This window comes from Strix uralensis, chromosome 3, assembly GCF_047716275.1.
Source record: "Strix uralensis isolate ZFMK-TIS-50842 chromosome 3, bStrUra1, whole genome shotgun sequence".
NCBI lineage: Eukaryota > Metazoa > Chordata > Aves > Strigiformes > Strigidae > Strix > Strix uralensis.
The window spans coordinates 93,413,853-93,427,173 of NC_133974.1; the positions used below are offsets into that span (position 1 = coordinate 93,413,853).

Below are 13,321 nucleotides of genomic sequence, written 5' to 3' on the forward strand. Positions count from 1 at the left end.
CACTGGAACAGGTTGCCCAGAGCAGTTGTGGCTGCCTCCTCCCTGGAAGTGTTCAAGGCCAGGTTGGACGGGGCTTTGAGCAACCTGGTCTAGTGGAAGGTGTCCCTGCCCATGGCAGGGGGGTTGGAACTAGATGGTCTTTGACAGTCCCTTCCAGCCCAAACCATTCTATGATTAGAAACAAATGTGACTGTGATTCTTTATGGAATGTATTTTCTTTGTCATACAAGTTTGTCCTTCTGAATGAAAAGCAAGGTTAAAGAAATGCTGCTTTTATAAGAGGAAAAGGCTGGAAAGATGACACAACACCTGAAACAAGAAACATTCTCTGCAACATAATCACCGTATTTCAGCTGAGGAAGAGAGACTGCTGACCCTGAATGCCAGTAAGCAGGCTGTTTTATAAGGTCAGAAAAGGCAACACAAGAGAAGGTGATGATGAGGAAAACCCTGCAAGTCCTCTGCCTCTTTGCAGGGAATGTTCAGCTGCTGCAACAGCAGGCAGGCGGAAACTGTGCATCCTAGAACCAAAGCTAGGTATCAGCTACCTTGGGCCTCAAGGGACTTGCCAAGTATCAGGAAGACAGTAGGTGCCTACAAATGTTGCTTTTTTTTCTTTGGTGCTTTCCCTTTTTGTCCAAAGGGTTCCTTTTCGGACCTTTTCTGTATGCTATGGACCTCTTTCTTGTTACTGGCGGCAAAGTGATGCTAATAGGTAGTGTCATGGTTTTGCATGCATGCCAAGTGGCTGTTAGTTCTGTGGGCCCTGTACAGAATAGTCTTAAGCAATTCTGTGCTAGATCACATCTGTTCCTGGTGTGTGGTAAAGATTTTGCCTTTCTCAGATCACACAGAGAACATAGCTGCTCTGCAAGTGGATTTTACGCTGAGAGATGCTGGTAGAAACAGCTAGAGTCAAGCTTGTATACTGCCTGTGCAGCTGCACTGTCACTGCACTCCCTCACTGTGAAGAGGAAAGAAGTTGTGTCTGTTTTGTCTTTGTGAGGGAGTGGAGAAATCCTCAGCTTTTTGCATTAGCAAAGCAAATTGTTAGGTTTCCACTGCAGTTTTCTGACCCTTTGTGTGTTCCTGTCTGTTTGCTTGGAAGATGTGACTATTGCTGATGCTTATCAGTGTGAGCCCAAGCCTTGTAGCCCTCAATGAGCCATTCCAGTGAAGCTGTAACTCTCAGTGAGCTTAGAAATGAGACTGGAACTACAGTGGGTAGTAGCTAGAAAACAGTAGAACTGAAGCTACTGCAGACTGTAGCCTGCTAGGAAGAGGATTGTAAATGTTAAGGAACGTTACTGATCAGAGATGGAAAGGGCAGATAAAAGGAACCAGGAGGTTAAGTTTCCTCTTGTATTACAGTGCTAATTTGAATAGCTGAAGAGCTACCTCCTGGCTAGCCTCCAGGCTCAAGTTGAGCTTCTCCAGGGTAGTCAGAATGTGGACTTGACGGCAAGCTCCTTCAGAGAGAGGCTTGTGAATAGCGTAGTGAGCAGAATTACTGCCGCCTTCTATTTCTGGATATTACCTATATCCATTTCTGCTTTGGAGCACAAGGTCCGTCTATTCTGCAGAGAGTATCTGTCACCTTGGGATTCTCTCTCTGTGGTAGTAAAGGATGCTCAAGTATCATAGGCCAGGAGGGCTTAATTGCGCTGTTCAGTGCGGGGAAGTCTGCAGAACAAAATTAGGTTGGTGTGGCAGGGGTTGGAGCAGAGTGACAGAGGCTGGATTCCTGGTGTTGGGCAGGAATGCAGGTGGGGAAGCAGTGACCCCTGGAGCCATCTAGAAAAAACAGCTGCCTTTCAGAGGTCAGTTACTAGTCTGCACAGGCATCCTGCTCAGTGGAGAGATGGTTAAAAGGCCTTCCTTTTCTGGGACACAGTGAAGACAAGGAGCTTATTTCACTGGAGGGTCCTGGCATTAGACAGTGGCCTGATGGTGCAGCAGTTTGCTGCTGACTCCTGCCCTGGCACCTGGCTGTGGGTTGCTCTGCGCATGCCTGGCTGTTTCCATGTGTTGTGCTGATAGGTGACTGACACCAACTTTCCTTTCTCATGTTTCAGGAGCTGTTGGCCAGATGCTGCTGGATGCTGAAAGGGGAAAGCTGATTCGGAGACAAGCGGCCAGAAATGTTTGGACACGTCGTCACTTTGGATCTGTAAGTCCTTGTTTGAGGGAAAGTTGCCTGGAGGCACTGTGAGTATTTAAGTGTCTCTGGAAATTCTCAGATCATGAGAGCAGGTTTCAAATCCTGGTATCTTTTCCAGGTAGGTGGGGATGAGATGGCAGGTAACATAGTTGCTGGCTCTGGGGTGGGAAGCAGGACAGTCCTGTTTGAGCCTGAGGAACTGTGTGCTGAGAGACAGGGAGGCCTTTGGCATGTTTGTTCTGAGCACCTCTGCAGTGGAAACATGTGTGGACCCATGGGTGCAGCTGTTCCTGGAAGCCTCTGCTTGTCTGCCAGCCTGTGTGGCTCATGGTTTTGCCTTGATGCTGAACCAGCTCCTCCTGGGAGTTGGTGGAAAAGCAGATTCAAACTGTGTTGGCCTGATCCTTCCTCAAGGTGCACATTCTCCCTCCCTCCCTCCCTCTCTTTCTCCCCCCCCCCGTACTTTATGGTTTGCCCTGCAGAGTAGTTAAGCTGTTGTGAAGCTGTTTTCTCCTGTGCTAGTTGAGACGCGACTATAGCATTGTAGTAAGGAAAGGGGCCAGACAGCTTGTTGGGGCAGGGCCAGCACTAGGGCACCTCTTCAGTTTGTTTTGGCAAAGCTTGACTTTGCATGGTCCTGGTTGCCTGCCTGTTCCATTCACCTCCAATGTGGCTCTCCCTATGTGTGTGTACAACTGCTCCACACCTCATGCTCCTGTCCCATCTCCCAGGGCTTGGTGCTGTTGACAGGGAAAAAGCAGCACAGCAGCAGAAGTCCATCAGGGAAGGGAAGGCTCCACTGCAGTTTCTCTCGTACCAGTGGCAGTGATGGCCACAAAGCTACGCTCTTACAGCTGGCTCCCAGATCAACCCAATCCTCTTCTTGTAGTGATGGGTACCCTGGGCTTTGAACAGAGAGAAAAGTTGTTTCTGAACTTGTGTTGTATCCCTGGTTGGTTGGACACTATTTTACAGGAGCCTGGTAGCAGCAACATAGAGCATGACATGCTGCTTGCTGGAAGCCAGAGAGTAGCTTGCCGTCCTCACTCCTGGAAGTGTCGGTTATCACAGCTGTAGGTACAAGGACGTAATGTTTTGGCTCAAACAAGAGTCTGATAATTGCCAGCTTATTTGTAGAAGAGAAGCCCTGACTTAAAAGGATGAGTGAGGTAATTGTTAGCATTACCAAACTTCTGTACCAAAGGCTTCACAGGTAGCATCCCTCTGCAGTAGCGGGGAAGATCGGCTGGGAGGGTCCCATTTCACAGGTTTGTTTAGTCCTTCCTGGAACCAAGGTTTCCTTGAAGCTATTGCTTCATGAATTCTGAGTTTGTGTGGTCCCAGTTGTCTCAGTGCCTTAGACATGCCCTTGCCAGGTGCCTTTCCAGCTCTTGCTGGGCTGTGTGGCCCAACTATCCTAAGCTAATTTCATTTACTTTTGGAAGATCTAATGTGGTTTGGGGCATCCAGTTGTCCTTGGTTATAAACATTCTCTATTTCTTACGTATTTGTGGGGTGAGTTTTCAAACTGGCTGTTTTGATGGATGCTAAGCTATTTGTTTCTCTTCTTCAGGGCATTTGAGTGAGTGTCTCTGCTTCATGAGGCTTCGAATTTGAGCCTTGGCTGGTAAGTGCTCAGGTCCTTGTGGGCTAGAGAAATGACTGTGATTTCAGCTTGGGATATCTCCATGTGCATCTCCTGTCCTTAGCCTGGCAGGAATTGACAGAAGAGTTCCCTAGATCACCTGTTTTATGGTTCGATGTTGACAAACCTGCTTCTGGTCAGGATTTCAGCATTCCTCTTTGAAAAAGGGAAATACCTTCTCAGCAAGTCAGACCCATCTGTTTTGCTTGGGTATGCAGGGGAATGTGCATTCAGTATGCTGGATGTTATTTTTCTTAAGTATTAGAGATCTCTTCACCTACTTGAGTCGTTTTAGGAGAAGGTACCTTGAGGGAATGACTGCAGCAAGGGGGAGTTTCCAGCATTCTGGTGGTGGAGATTTACAGGTTAGTCCTAGAAAGTTGTTCATGTCTGTGGAAAGGCACTAACTTTTGTTAGCTTATGTTTTTAGCAGAGTGAAGGACAGTTTGCAGATGTTCCTGTGAAGTGCAAAGCCTGTTGTGGTTTGAAGCCACTCTGTACTTGGTGCAGACACCTCACACTTGCCAGTCCTCCCAGGGGACTTGGTCTAAGTGTCAAGAAGATGCAGCTAGGCAAGAGTGGATGAGAATTGGAGATAATTCCCGGGGCTCCATTTAAACACTTGACATGTAAAACTCCACTGACCAAAACACAAAGCAAGTGAAGTCTGCTAGGTCACTGGCCCAGTGGTATCCATTAACTGCCTTGAAGGTATGTGAATGGGAGTCAAATGACACTGCCTCTAGAGGAGGGGAGAGGGTGATCTGAGTTGAGGCAGGTCCTGCACTTTGAGGTGCTGCAGGTTGGGTGCTGAAGATTGCAGGGATGCTAGACTTGATCAGTGTTAGGATCCAGCAAGGGAAAGGGGAATGAGAAGTGGACGCTTACCCCAAATATAGGGGGACTTTGAACAATGCATATGTTGCATCAGGGGAAGTCTGGTATTGGGCTCTGCAGGGACTGCTTGGCAGCTCCAAGACTTCTTGACTTGTGTACAATGGAGTGGTTGAAATCCTGGTTGCTCAGGGGGAAGTCTTCCTGCTCTCCACTGCAGTCCCAAAGTGGTGGAAGGGAAGGAGATTCTTTCATATGTACAAGATAGCTACTTTCTTTCTACCCCATTTTTTGCTCTTATGCTGCTACCGCTCCTGCATCAGGAAGGATCCTGCCCAGCACAGCTGGAGTAAAGGGACTGATCTGGTCTCTCCACTAGTGGTACTGCTGCATGTTGCAAAATCTGGCCTTAGGTACCAATGTCAATGGCATTGCTCCCTAATTTGATGCCACCTGTGACTTGGGGGTGGTCTTTCTCTTTTCTGACAGAGTGAGTAATTGTAATGGTATGGTACCTCCTTCTGACAAGCCTCCTGTGGTCAGCTCCACTGGGGTTCCAGTGTAAGCCAAAAACTTCTGGGTTTGGGCTCTTTAATGGCTAGAGTCTCCTCCCACATAGTCCCTGCTTACAGTGACAGCACATGATCAATAACTCCTGCTCCAGCTGTCACCGCTGCCTGTAAGGCTTGCAGTTTCCATATTGGAAAAGGCCTTTCCTAAAGAGCCTAATCAATATGCTGCTGTGAGGTCTATTCTCGTTAGCTATATATAATCGGGACACACACAAACTACGTGAGTGAGTGTGTGTAGAGGGGGGAGAGGATGTGCCACCCCTCTGCTCTCACTGGCTGGGAGAAGGACAAAGCTACCTCTTACTTTGCTCCCTCTCCTGCAGCTGCTGCTCAGGGCTTATGGCCACATCCTTTCCCTGCTCTATTAGCACTCTGCATGGGGACCTGCTCTGGGACTCCAGGGAAGCCAGATTCCTGCTGGGTCACTTCTAGGGTTGGATGGAGCGCCTGTGACTCTCTCTTCTATGCATTTTCTGCTGTTGGTAGGTAACCTGCTTTCGGAGCCACGCAGGTGGGAGGATGTCGAGCACAGCTCCATCGAAGAAGCCTTACCGCAAGGCACCCCCGCAGCATCGTGAGATCCGCCATGAGGTACCCATCATTCGTGAAAACCAGGATGGAGTGATCTTGGCCGAGCAGAGTCAGGTAACGGCTTGCCGGGTGAAAAAGGTCTTAACACCATTGCACCAGCAAACAGGGTTTAGTTGCACCGAGGCGGGCCAGCTCGAGCAGGCAGAGTGGTTTGAGGTTTGCAACCTGAACTTCTCATCATGGTCCCTGGAGTCCAGCAGTGAGAAGGAAGTGAGAGGGTGCAGAGCAGAGTTGAATATCAAGAGCCAGACTGTCTCGCCAGCACTTCCGCCTGGTGGGAAGATGGGTCAGCGAAGTGGGAAGCGGTGCCCAAACCGCAGTCGTGGGGACCTCAGCAAATATGTGAGCCATAGCATGGAGACAGTTGCAGTGTCTGGAGATGAAAGACACCATCCCCCTTGCTCTTTCAAGAGCAGAAGCCTGGAACGCTCGCTTATGTTTAAAGAGCGTCCTGAAGTCCTGACACCAAGGAGGTTTCGGGTCTCCTCTACACATCTGCCTCTCAAAGGGATCCTGAAGCAGACCAACGTGACAGGCCCATGCCCTGAGAGCTTACGCAAGTCCCACTCAATAGAGATGCTTTCCTGTGGTCGAGGCTCACGGAAGTACAGTGATCCTCAGCTCTGCCTCAGCCGTAGGGAGAAGCGCTCACCGGAGCACAGCAGTAGCAGTGCCGCTGACTCTGTCAAGCGCAGGGAGGAGATCACAGAGGAAAAACTGCAGTTCTCGAAATTCCTGGATGAGATTACCCAGCGGGTGCTGAGTCCCATCCGCTTGCACTCACTGGGAGAGACCAGGGGAGCAAAACAAGACCAGAACTCTCTCCTTTTCCCCAGAAGCTCCATGCCAGAGCGCCAAGGGGAAGGTCACCTGCAAGGGGTCAAAACCAAGCGTGCAACTGAAAGATCCCCCTTCCCAAGCAGAAGAAAGGCAGCAAAGAAATGTGAGGGGCTGGGAATGTCTTTGCGTCAGAGAAAGTGTGCTGAGGAGGCTGGGAGAGCTTCCAGACTAAGAAAGAAACCTGTCCTTGGGAGGAAGAACAGTAAGGAAAAACTCCTTTCCTTGGAGAGAAGGGTTGTAGATCTGTGTCAGTATGAGCTGCAGCAGCTGGCAGACCTGGGGCTGGCAGGGACATCCTCTGGGCAGCAGCACTCACTGTCTTCATGGAAAAGCAGTGCAGAGGGCAGAAGGGATGAAAGCAGTCCATGTTCACAGCTATTACAGCCACACCATCTGTGTGCTAAACTTGGGCAGAAGCATGCAGTGGAGCCGAACTACCCAGAGAAAGGATCCTTCTCCACTCCAACACTCTGGAGTCGGGAGGAGGGCCCTGCCCCATCTAGATCCTCCCCTTTCTTCAGCCTGGCACTAAACAAGGTAGGTGCCAGGGCCACTGGCTCACAGTCAGGGGTCTCACAAAGGCCAAAGGCCCCACCGGGATCTCATCTAGCCTGTAATGGCAGTGGGGAGAGTGCGAGCAGGCCCCCAGACCTCAGGCTGTGGGTGCTTAATCACCAGAAGCTGCTCTCTTGTGGGTGCCACTCATGGCTGTGCTCCAAGTTGGGTATATCTTCCTGGGAGGAACCAGCTTCCCTTTGGCCCCAGGAGTTAGGAAGGCAGGAGCTGGTGCTGTTCTCCCCACTGCAAACTTCCCAGGTGCTTGCAGGTTGGAGGCCCTCCAGGCTGTGGGGCAGGAGGCAGGCAGCTCTGTTGTCAGGAGGTTGGGATATTCCTGGCTATCTTGGGTTACTGGATCTTTGTATGATGGCTGTTTCAGGTGTTTGTAAGCCTTCTCTTTTCTCCAGCCTGCTTTTGGGGCCATTGCCTTGTTTCAATAGTAATCACGTTATCCCCTTTTCCTGGCCACTGGCATCTGCTGTGTGTGTATTTGTGGGGTAGGGGAGGCATAGATAATTCTGCATGAATTAACTGATTGCTATGTGGGGTCAGGAGGTAAGAAAAGAATGGATTGATGCTTTGCCTTTAGGGACAGGAGGGTGTGCACAGGTGGTAAGGATTATTCTTTTAAAATGTGAATTGGTGAAGGAAGCAGCCCCGTGATATCTTAGGGCCAGGACTGGGGTGGTTTGCCTTCTGTAATATTGCTAGCAGCTCAACAACCTCATCCACAGCTGTCTGTAGCGTGGCCTCTCCATCCAAAGCTGGCTGTGACACTTAATGGACAATCTAAAGCGTGGCAGCACTTTGGGTTTGCACAGTGCTGTTGGTACCAGGCACCAAAAATAATCCATGAGCAACTTGGACTTTGTGCAAATGGGCACAGTCCTTGGGCTTTTGCAGAAAATACAGTTGCTTCTAGTGCTAATTAAATTTCTCCCAGCTGTGCTGGCAGGCAGCAGCCATCTCATGGGTTAACATACAGAGAGTGCAAAGGAACGTCACTGCACTGTGTCTTCTTGTTCTGCAGTTCTCCAGCCATCTCTGGGGATCTTGTCCAGAACGTTAATTTCTTTCATAGGCTTTTCTGACCTTTGGTGTCTCTTCTGCTGTCCCAGAATAGTTACAGTGGCTGGTTTCAGGTCTGCAGAAAGAAACCCTTTTCACAGCGCCATCTGGGTGGTGTAAATGGTAGACACGTTTTTCAGCTCCCAAATGATTCTCTCTCATTCTTTTTGTGGGACTTTAAGGGTGTTGTGATTGCTGTGGTGACAATTTAATCCTCAGTGTATGCTGGCCTGTGAGATTCCTGCTACCCACTAACTGTGGATGTGGAGGAAGGTGAAACACCAGATAAAGTGGGAATGTTATAAGAGATGCTGAGATTGTACCGTGGGAGAGTAAAGTTACCTAACTTGTGTGGTGGTTTCTAGTCTAGCTCTTCTACCCTGAACCAGAACACACAGTCTGTCTTGGTATCAGACAGCTGAGTGATGTGTACAGATCCTAATAGCTCTAAGCTTCTCTAGCATGACCTGTCAGAGCAGGCAAGGAAGAGTCACATGTAGAGTCTAGCAACCAAGACATGTCCCTTTAGGACAGAGTGAGATACCAACTCCTCTGAAAGAATCTCACAGCTGTTTTCTTCCCTGTGCAGGAGCCCTTGACGGATGCAGAAAGAATGAAGTAAGTGTCCTGCTCCTCCTTTATGCCTGTCATACTTGCAACTGTGTGGGTGCTGATTCCTCACATCCTGCCTGTGTCACCTGCACAGCGAAGCTGACTGGCCCTGCGGGCTCCTCTCAGATCTTCAGTCTTCCTGGGGCCCTGTGGGCAGAGCTTTAGTCTGTGCCTTGCCAACCTCTGCCTTGCATGTCTCTCCCCCAGGAGGGAGAGGGAACATAGACCCTCAGTGCAGGTGCAGCAGGGGAGTTGGTGGGTGTGAAAGAAAGTAGGAGATGAAGCCTTTTATACAGGTGGAGAGGGGAGTGCCTTTTTTTGAACCTTTCTTCTTGTTGCCACTGTTTTGGTGTAAGCCACCAGAAGCAGTATGCAGGGGCCTGCTACTGACTGAGGGTGAGAGCTGAGCCCTTTGCTGGTGGTGGTGTGGGGCACACACAGCTGCTAGCACTGAGCTCCAAGCCATACTGAGGAGAAAGCTTGCACTGCCAGAGAGAAGCTGTGCTTCTGGGTTTCTTCAAGCAGCTGAGCACAAAGGAATGAAAAACAACAGGAAATCCTTCTGACCAGCAGACATGTCCTGGCTGGGGCGGAATGGAGTAGTTTGTGTTGGAATGGGGTTGACTGGCAGCTGTGATCACATCTGTAAATGCACCCCACCGCCTCTGCTTCTGGCCTTAAGGCTGTATGGAGTCCTCTTTCTACCATGTATTAAAGGTGTGAGAGCTTCTGAACAGTTACAGGGGAGGAGATGATTTTACTCTTTTTGCCTTCAACTCTTCTAACCTGGACTGGGATAAATTATTGAGTGGGTTTCATTCACCGGTGAGGGACACTGGAGATGTGCAGCTCATCTGGCTAATGTGCTTTATACAAGCACTGTAACCCGAGAGGGAGCTGGGAGCCATGGTTGACCAGCTGGCATGTGCTTCTTTGCCCGTGCTCCAAGAGCGTTTGAGTCTCCCTCTCCTGATGGAGATGTACCTCTCACTGTGTGTGCTGGAGTATTCTGCCAGTTCAGTTCCTGACTTCCTGGGGCCCCTGTGTGGGATCTTGGGCCCTAGAGTAGGGCAGCAGTGTGCGGGGTGGGGGTGTGAAGTGCTCCTCGTGGACTTGGTGGTACCTTATTCGTGTGTGCCCCAGGCTACTGCAGCATGAGAATGAGGAGCTGCGCCGACGGCTGACGTATGTGACTAACAAAATGGAGGCGATGGAGAGGGAGCTGGAGTCAGGTCAAGACTACCTGGAAATGGAGCTGGGCCAGAACCGTGAGGAGCTGGAGAAATTCAAGGACAAATTCCGTAGGTACGAAAAAGAAAACAAGAAGGTTCGAGTTAGAGATACCACTCCTGCCAAAGACTCCCTCAACTGATGTGGGCAGGCTGTGCCCTGTTGTGTAAATCAAAGGCAGGCTGCATCCTCAGAAGGATGCACCCCTAGACTGTAGGAGAGTTAAAGGTTCTGCAGCCATTACTTCCTCCAGGGTACAGTGAGGGGCTGGCAACAACAGGAATTCTTCATCTGTTGGATGTAAGGCAGGATCCAGCTTGGATGGGATGGTTACCCCACATGTGCAAAAGGAGCCACTGATGGCTGCAAGAAGATACATCACCACTTTCCTTCAGGAAAGTACCTCAGTTAAAAATCAATGCCAGTCACTGGTCACATGCATATACATGACATAGCTCAGAGGAGTCCTCCAAAGTCATTCACACCCTCCCCTGAAAGATCCTTTCACCCAGCCAACCTCATCTTGCCTCCAGTAACTTGAGGCCTGAAGGCCATTACATGGCAGAGATGAGGCATAATTAATATGCCTGGTTGTCTTAGTACCAATCTTTCTGGAGTTGTGGAGTTGGTGGTTTGCTTGGCAGCTATGAAGGGGGCTTGAGTAGGTGCCTGAGATCCATTCCCATGTATACAATCTTGTTTCTGTAGGTTGCAGAACAGCTACACTGCTTCCCAGAGAACCAACCAAGACCTGGAGGAGAAGCTGCATGCCCTGGTAAGTGCCCTCTTAAGTCACTACAGAGAAGAGGTGGAAGAGACCTGTGTGTTAGGAGCAGAGCGGGGGAAGGGGCCCTGGCTTTACCCAGCAGATGTGGCAGTGGGTGAGGGGTGAGATTCTGGCCATGACCATCTACTCCCCATTCCGGCTGGTGTCATGAACTAGTTTCTTGATTTACTGAGCCCCTACTTGGTCATGCATGTGAGCTTTGGTTCCCCACAACATAATTGCATGGTATTCCGTCATGTTGCTTCTCAAAATGCCAGGGATGTGTCAGCCAGTCTTGGGGTGGTCATCCTGGGAGGACGGGGGCACTCAGAGCAGAGCCAATGTGCCTGTATGTCTGTTGTGTGCATTCATAACACTCATGGCTGTTTCTTTTCTCTCCCTCCCCTTCTCTCTCTCTCTCTTTCTCCTCCCCATGCTGCTGCTGGCACACGCTGGGCGCGCTCACCTCTCAGGCCTCTCTCAGCCAAAGCTGGATTTTTGCAGTTGCGTCTTTTCGTTTGTGTGTTTTTTCTTTTTCCTCTTTACGTGTCTCAGCCTGTTGGTTTCATTGTCAGTCCCACATACACCATCCCAGATGGAGGGGCCCCAGCCCTCGTCCAGCCAAGGGCTCACCTGGTATCCAGCAGCTGCCCGCAGATGCAGCAGGTCCTAGCTTGCAGTGCTCCATCTTAAGAGCGTTTGACTTTGAGCCAGCTGGAGCATGGCGTGTCGGGAAGTGGTGCCCATAAGCTGTGGCACTGCATGAGATGTGGATGACTGGGAGCCTCATTTGCTCCCTTTCCTTCCCCTTCTGGGCTGTGAGCAGGCAAGTCAAAGAGCTGAGGTGCTGATTGCCTCCATGTAGCCCAGGATGAGATTTCTTTGGTTCTAGGACTTGAATTTCTTGGGTTAATACTCGTTGTACTGGTGCCTGAAGAAACTGCACATGTGGGAAGCACTGTCCTCTCCTACCCCCTTGTGTGTTGCTGTGCCGTACCCCTGACACACAGCTGGGCCTGGGTGGTCACAGCCACTGAGCACCTTTGGACATTGTTGGAATAACTTCTTGAGAAGGGGATGGCTTGGTTGTTCTGAGCTGTTGCCCCTCTCTACTGTTACATCTGGGTCTCTATTGGCCCTGTACCTGTACTGTTAGGGAGTCTAAAGAGGCAAGATTGCCTGCTTTAGGGAGGGCATTAACTGAGCTCCAGGTGAAGCTACACTGATCCTTTTTCTTACTAGAGCAAGGCTTAAGCTCTTTCAAGATGGTGCCCTCGCCCTGCCAAAAAAAGCCCTTTTGTCCATTCAGCATTGACTGCTGGATCTCTATGGGCAGCATTCTCATTCTGTTGCCCCAGAGAAGAGGGCTGGGTATCACAAGCTCAGAGGTCTTTGCTGCCAGTGACAGGATGGGATTGATTGCTCAAAACCACTAACTTTCCACCAGGCACCGTGTGAACCAGGGCAGGCGGGAAACATGGTTGTGCTGCAAGAAGAGATACTGCATTAAGGAGGTTCAGACTCAATCTGGTGTCTCTGAAGCTAGTGGAGTGGCTGGCTCCATTTGGCCTTTGGAATCCTTCCCTTGGTGAAGAGCCAGGCTGTCCCCCTTGTCTGTCTGGTCTGGAAGTTTTTGTATCCCAGCTGAACATGTCATTGTGCTATGCTTGGGCTGAGGTGGGTGGTGAAGCCAGGTTCTTCTGTGGGGAGATTTACACTTGGTGTTCTTGCATCCCAGATTAAAAAGGCAGAGATGGACCGCAAGACGCTGGACTGGGAGATTGTAGAGCTCACTAATAAATTGCTTGATGCCAAAACCACCATCAATAAGCTGGAGGAACTCAATGTAAGTGTCAGTCTGCAAATGGCTGTGGAAGTGTGAGAGTGTGGGCTTTTCCTCTTGTTCAAAGTCATTAGTGTGAAGGAGTATGTGAATGACTTCAGTGTGAATGAAAGTGTGAGAGCTGTACGCAACAATAGGGACAGACAAACAAAAGGGTCTGAGGGGTTGAGCAAGGAAGAACTGATCTTCAAGTCTGATGTATTTGCTCTTTTGAGTTTAGGGTTTGAGCTGAGTCCAGACTGTACCAGTGAAGGGGTCATTTAGAGCTGGGAGGGAGCTGATGTCTTTTCTACACCATTTAATGAAGTTTCTGGATCCAGTGTTTGTTTCTATTACCTGCTTTCAACTTCCTCCAGTCTGCCTGTCTGAAAGATGCCTGACATCAGACAGTGTCTTCAGGCATGGCTGAGAGCTCTGGGATGGGATAGCAAATCTGGTGGGACTTTTGAAGATTATTAAAATCCTCAGAGGGAGAGAGGGTTGATACACTGATGGAGTACGTGCCTGCAGCAAGGACTGGAGTTGAAAGGAGCACCTTGGCTGAGTTGTGAGAAAATACACAGGGGTGTGGAGAGGAGGGAATGGCAGGTGCCCTCATGAG

General features: G+C 50.0%; 1 protein-coding gene across 11 annotated transcripts in view; it reads left to right on the forward strand.

Annotated features, from left to right (window-relative positions):
- The window catches only part of TJAP1 (tight junction associated protein 1), a 42,047-nt gene that overhangs the window by 22,814 nt on the left and 5,912 nt on the right, over window positions 1-13,321 (forward strand). For 6 of the 11 annotated variants that reach the window (XM_074863395.1, XM_074863390.1, XM_074863397.1 and 3 more), the window contains 8 exons: window positions 2,076-2,170; window positions 3,735-3,788; window positions 5,699-5,857; window positions 8,859-8,887; window positions 10,025-10,186; window positions 10,820-10,886; window positions 11,351-11,380; window positions 12,616-12,723. In XM_074863395.1, coding sequence (XP_074719496.1) covers window positions 5,732-5,857; window positions 8,859-8,887; window positions 10,025-10,186; window positions 10,820-10,886; window positions 11,351-11,380; window positions 12,616-12,723 — 522 coding nt within the window. In that variant the 5' untranslated portion in view covers window positions 2,076-2,170; window positions 3,735-3,788; window positions 5,699-5,731. Of the gene's footprint in view, window positions 1-230; window positions 591-2,075; window positions 2,171-3,734; window positions 3,789-4,236; window positions 4,518-5,698; window positions 5,858-8,858; window positions 8,888-10,024; window positions 10,187-10,819; window positions 10,887-11,350; window positions 11,381-12,615; window positions 12,724-13,321 lie in introns of all 11 variants that reach the window. The other 5 variants (XM_074863393.1, XM_074863399.1, XM_074863394.1 and 2 more) reach the window with 5 other exon arrangements.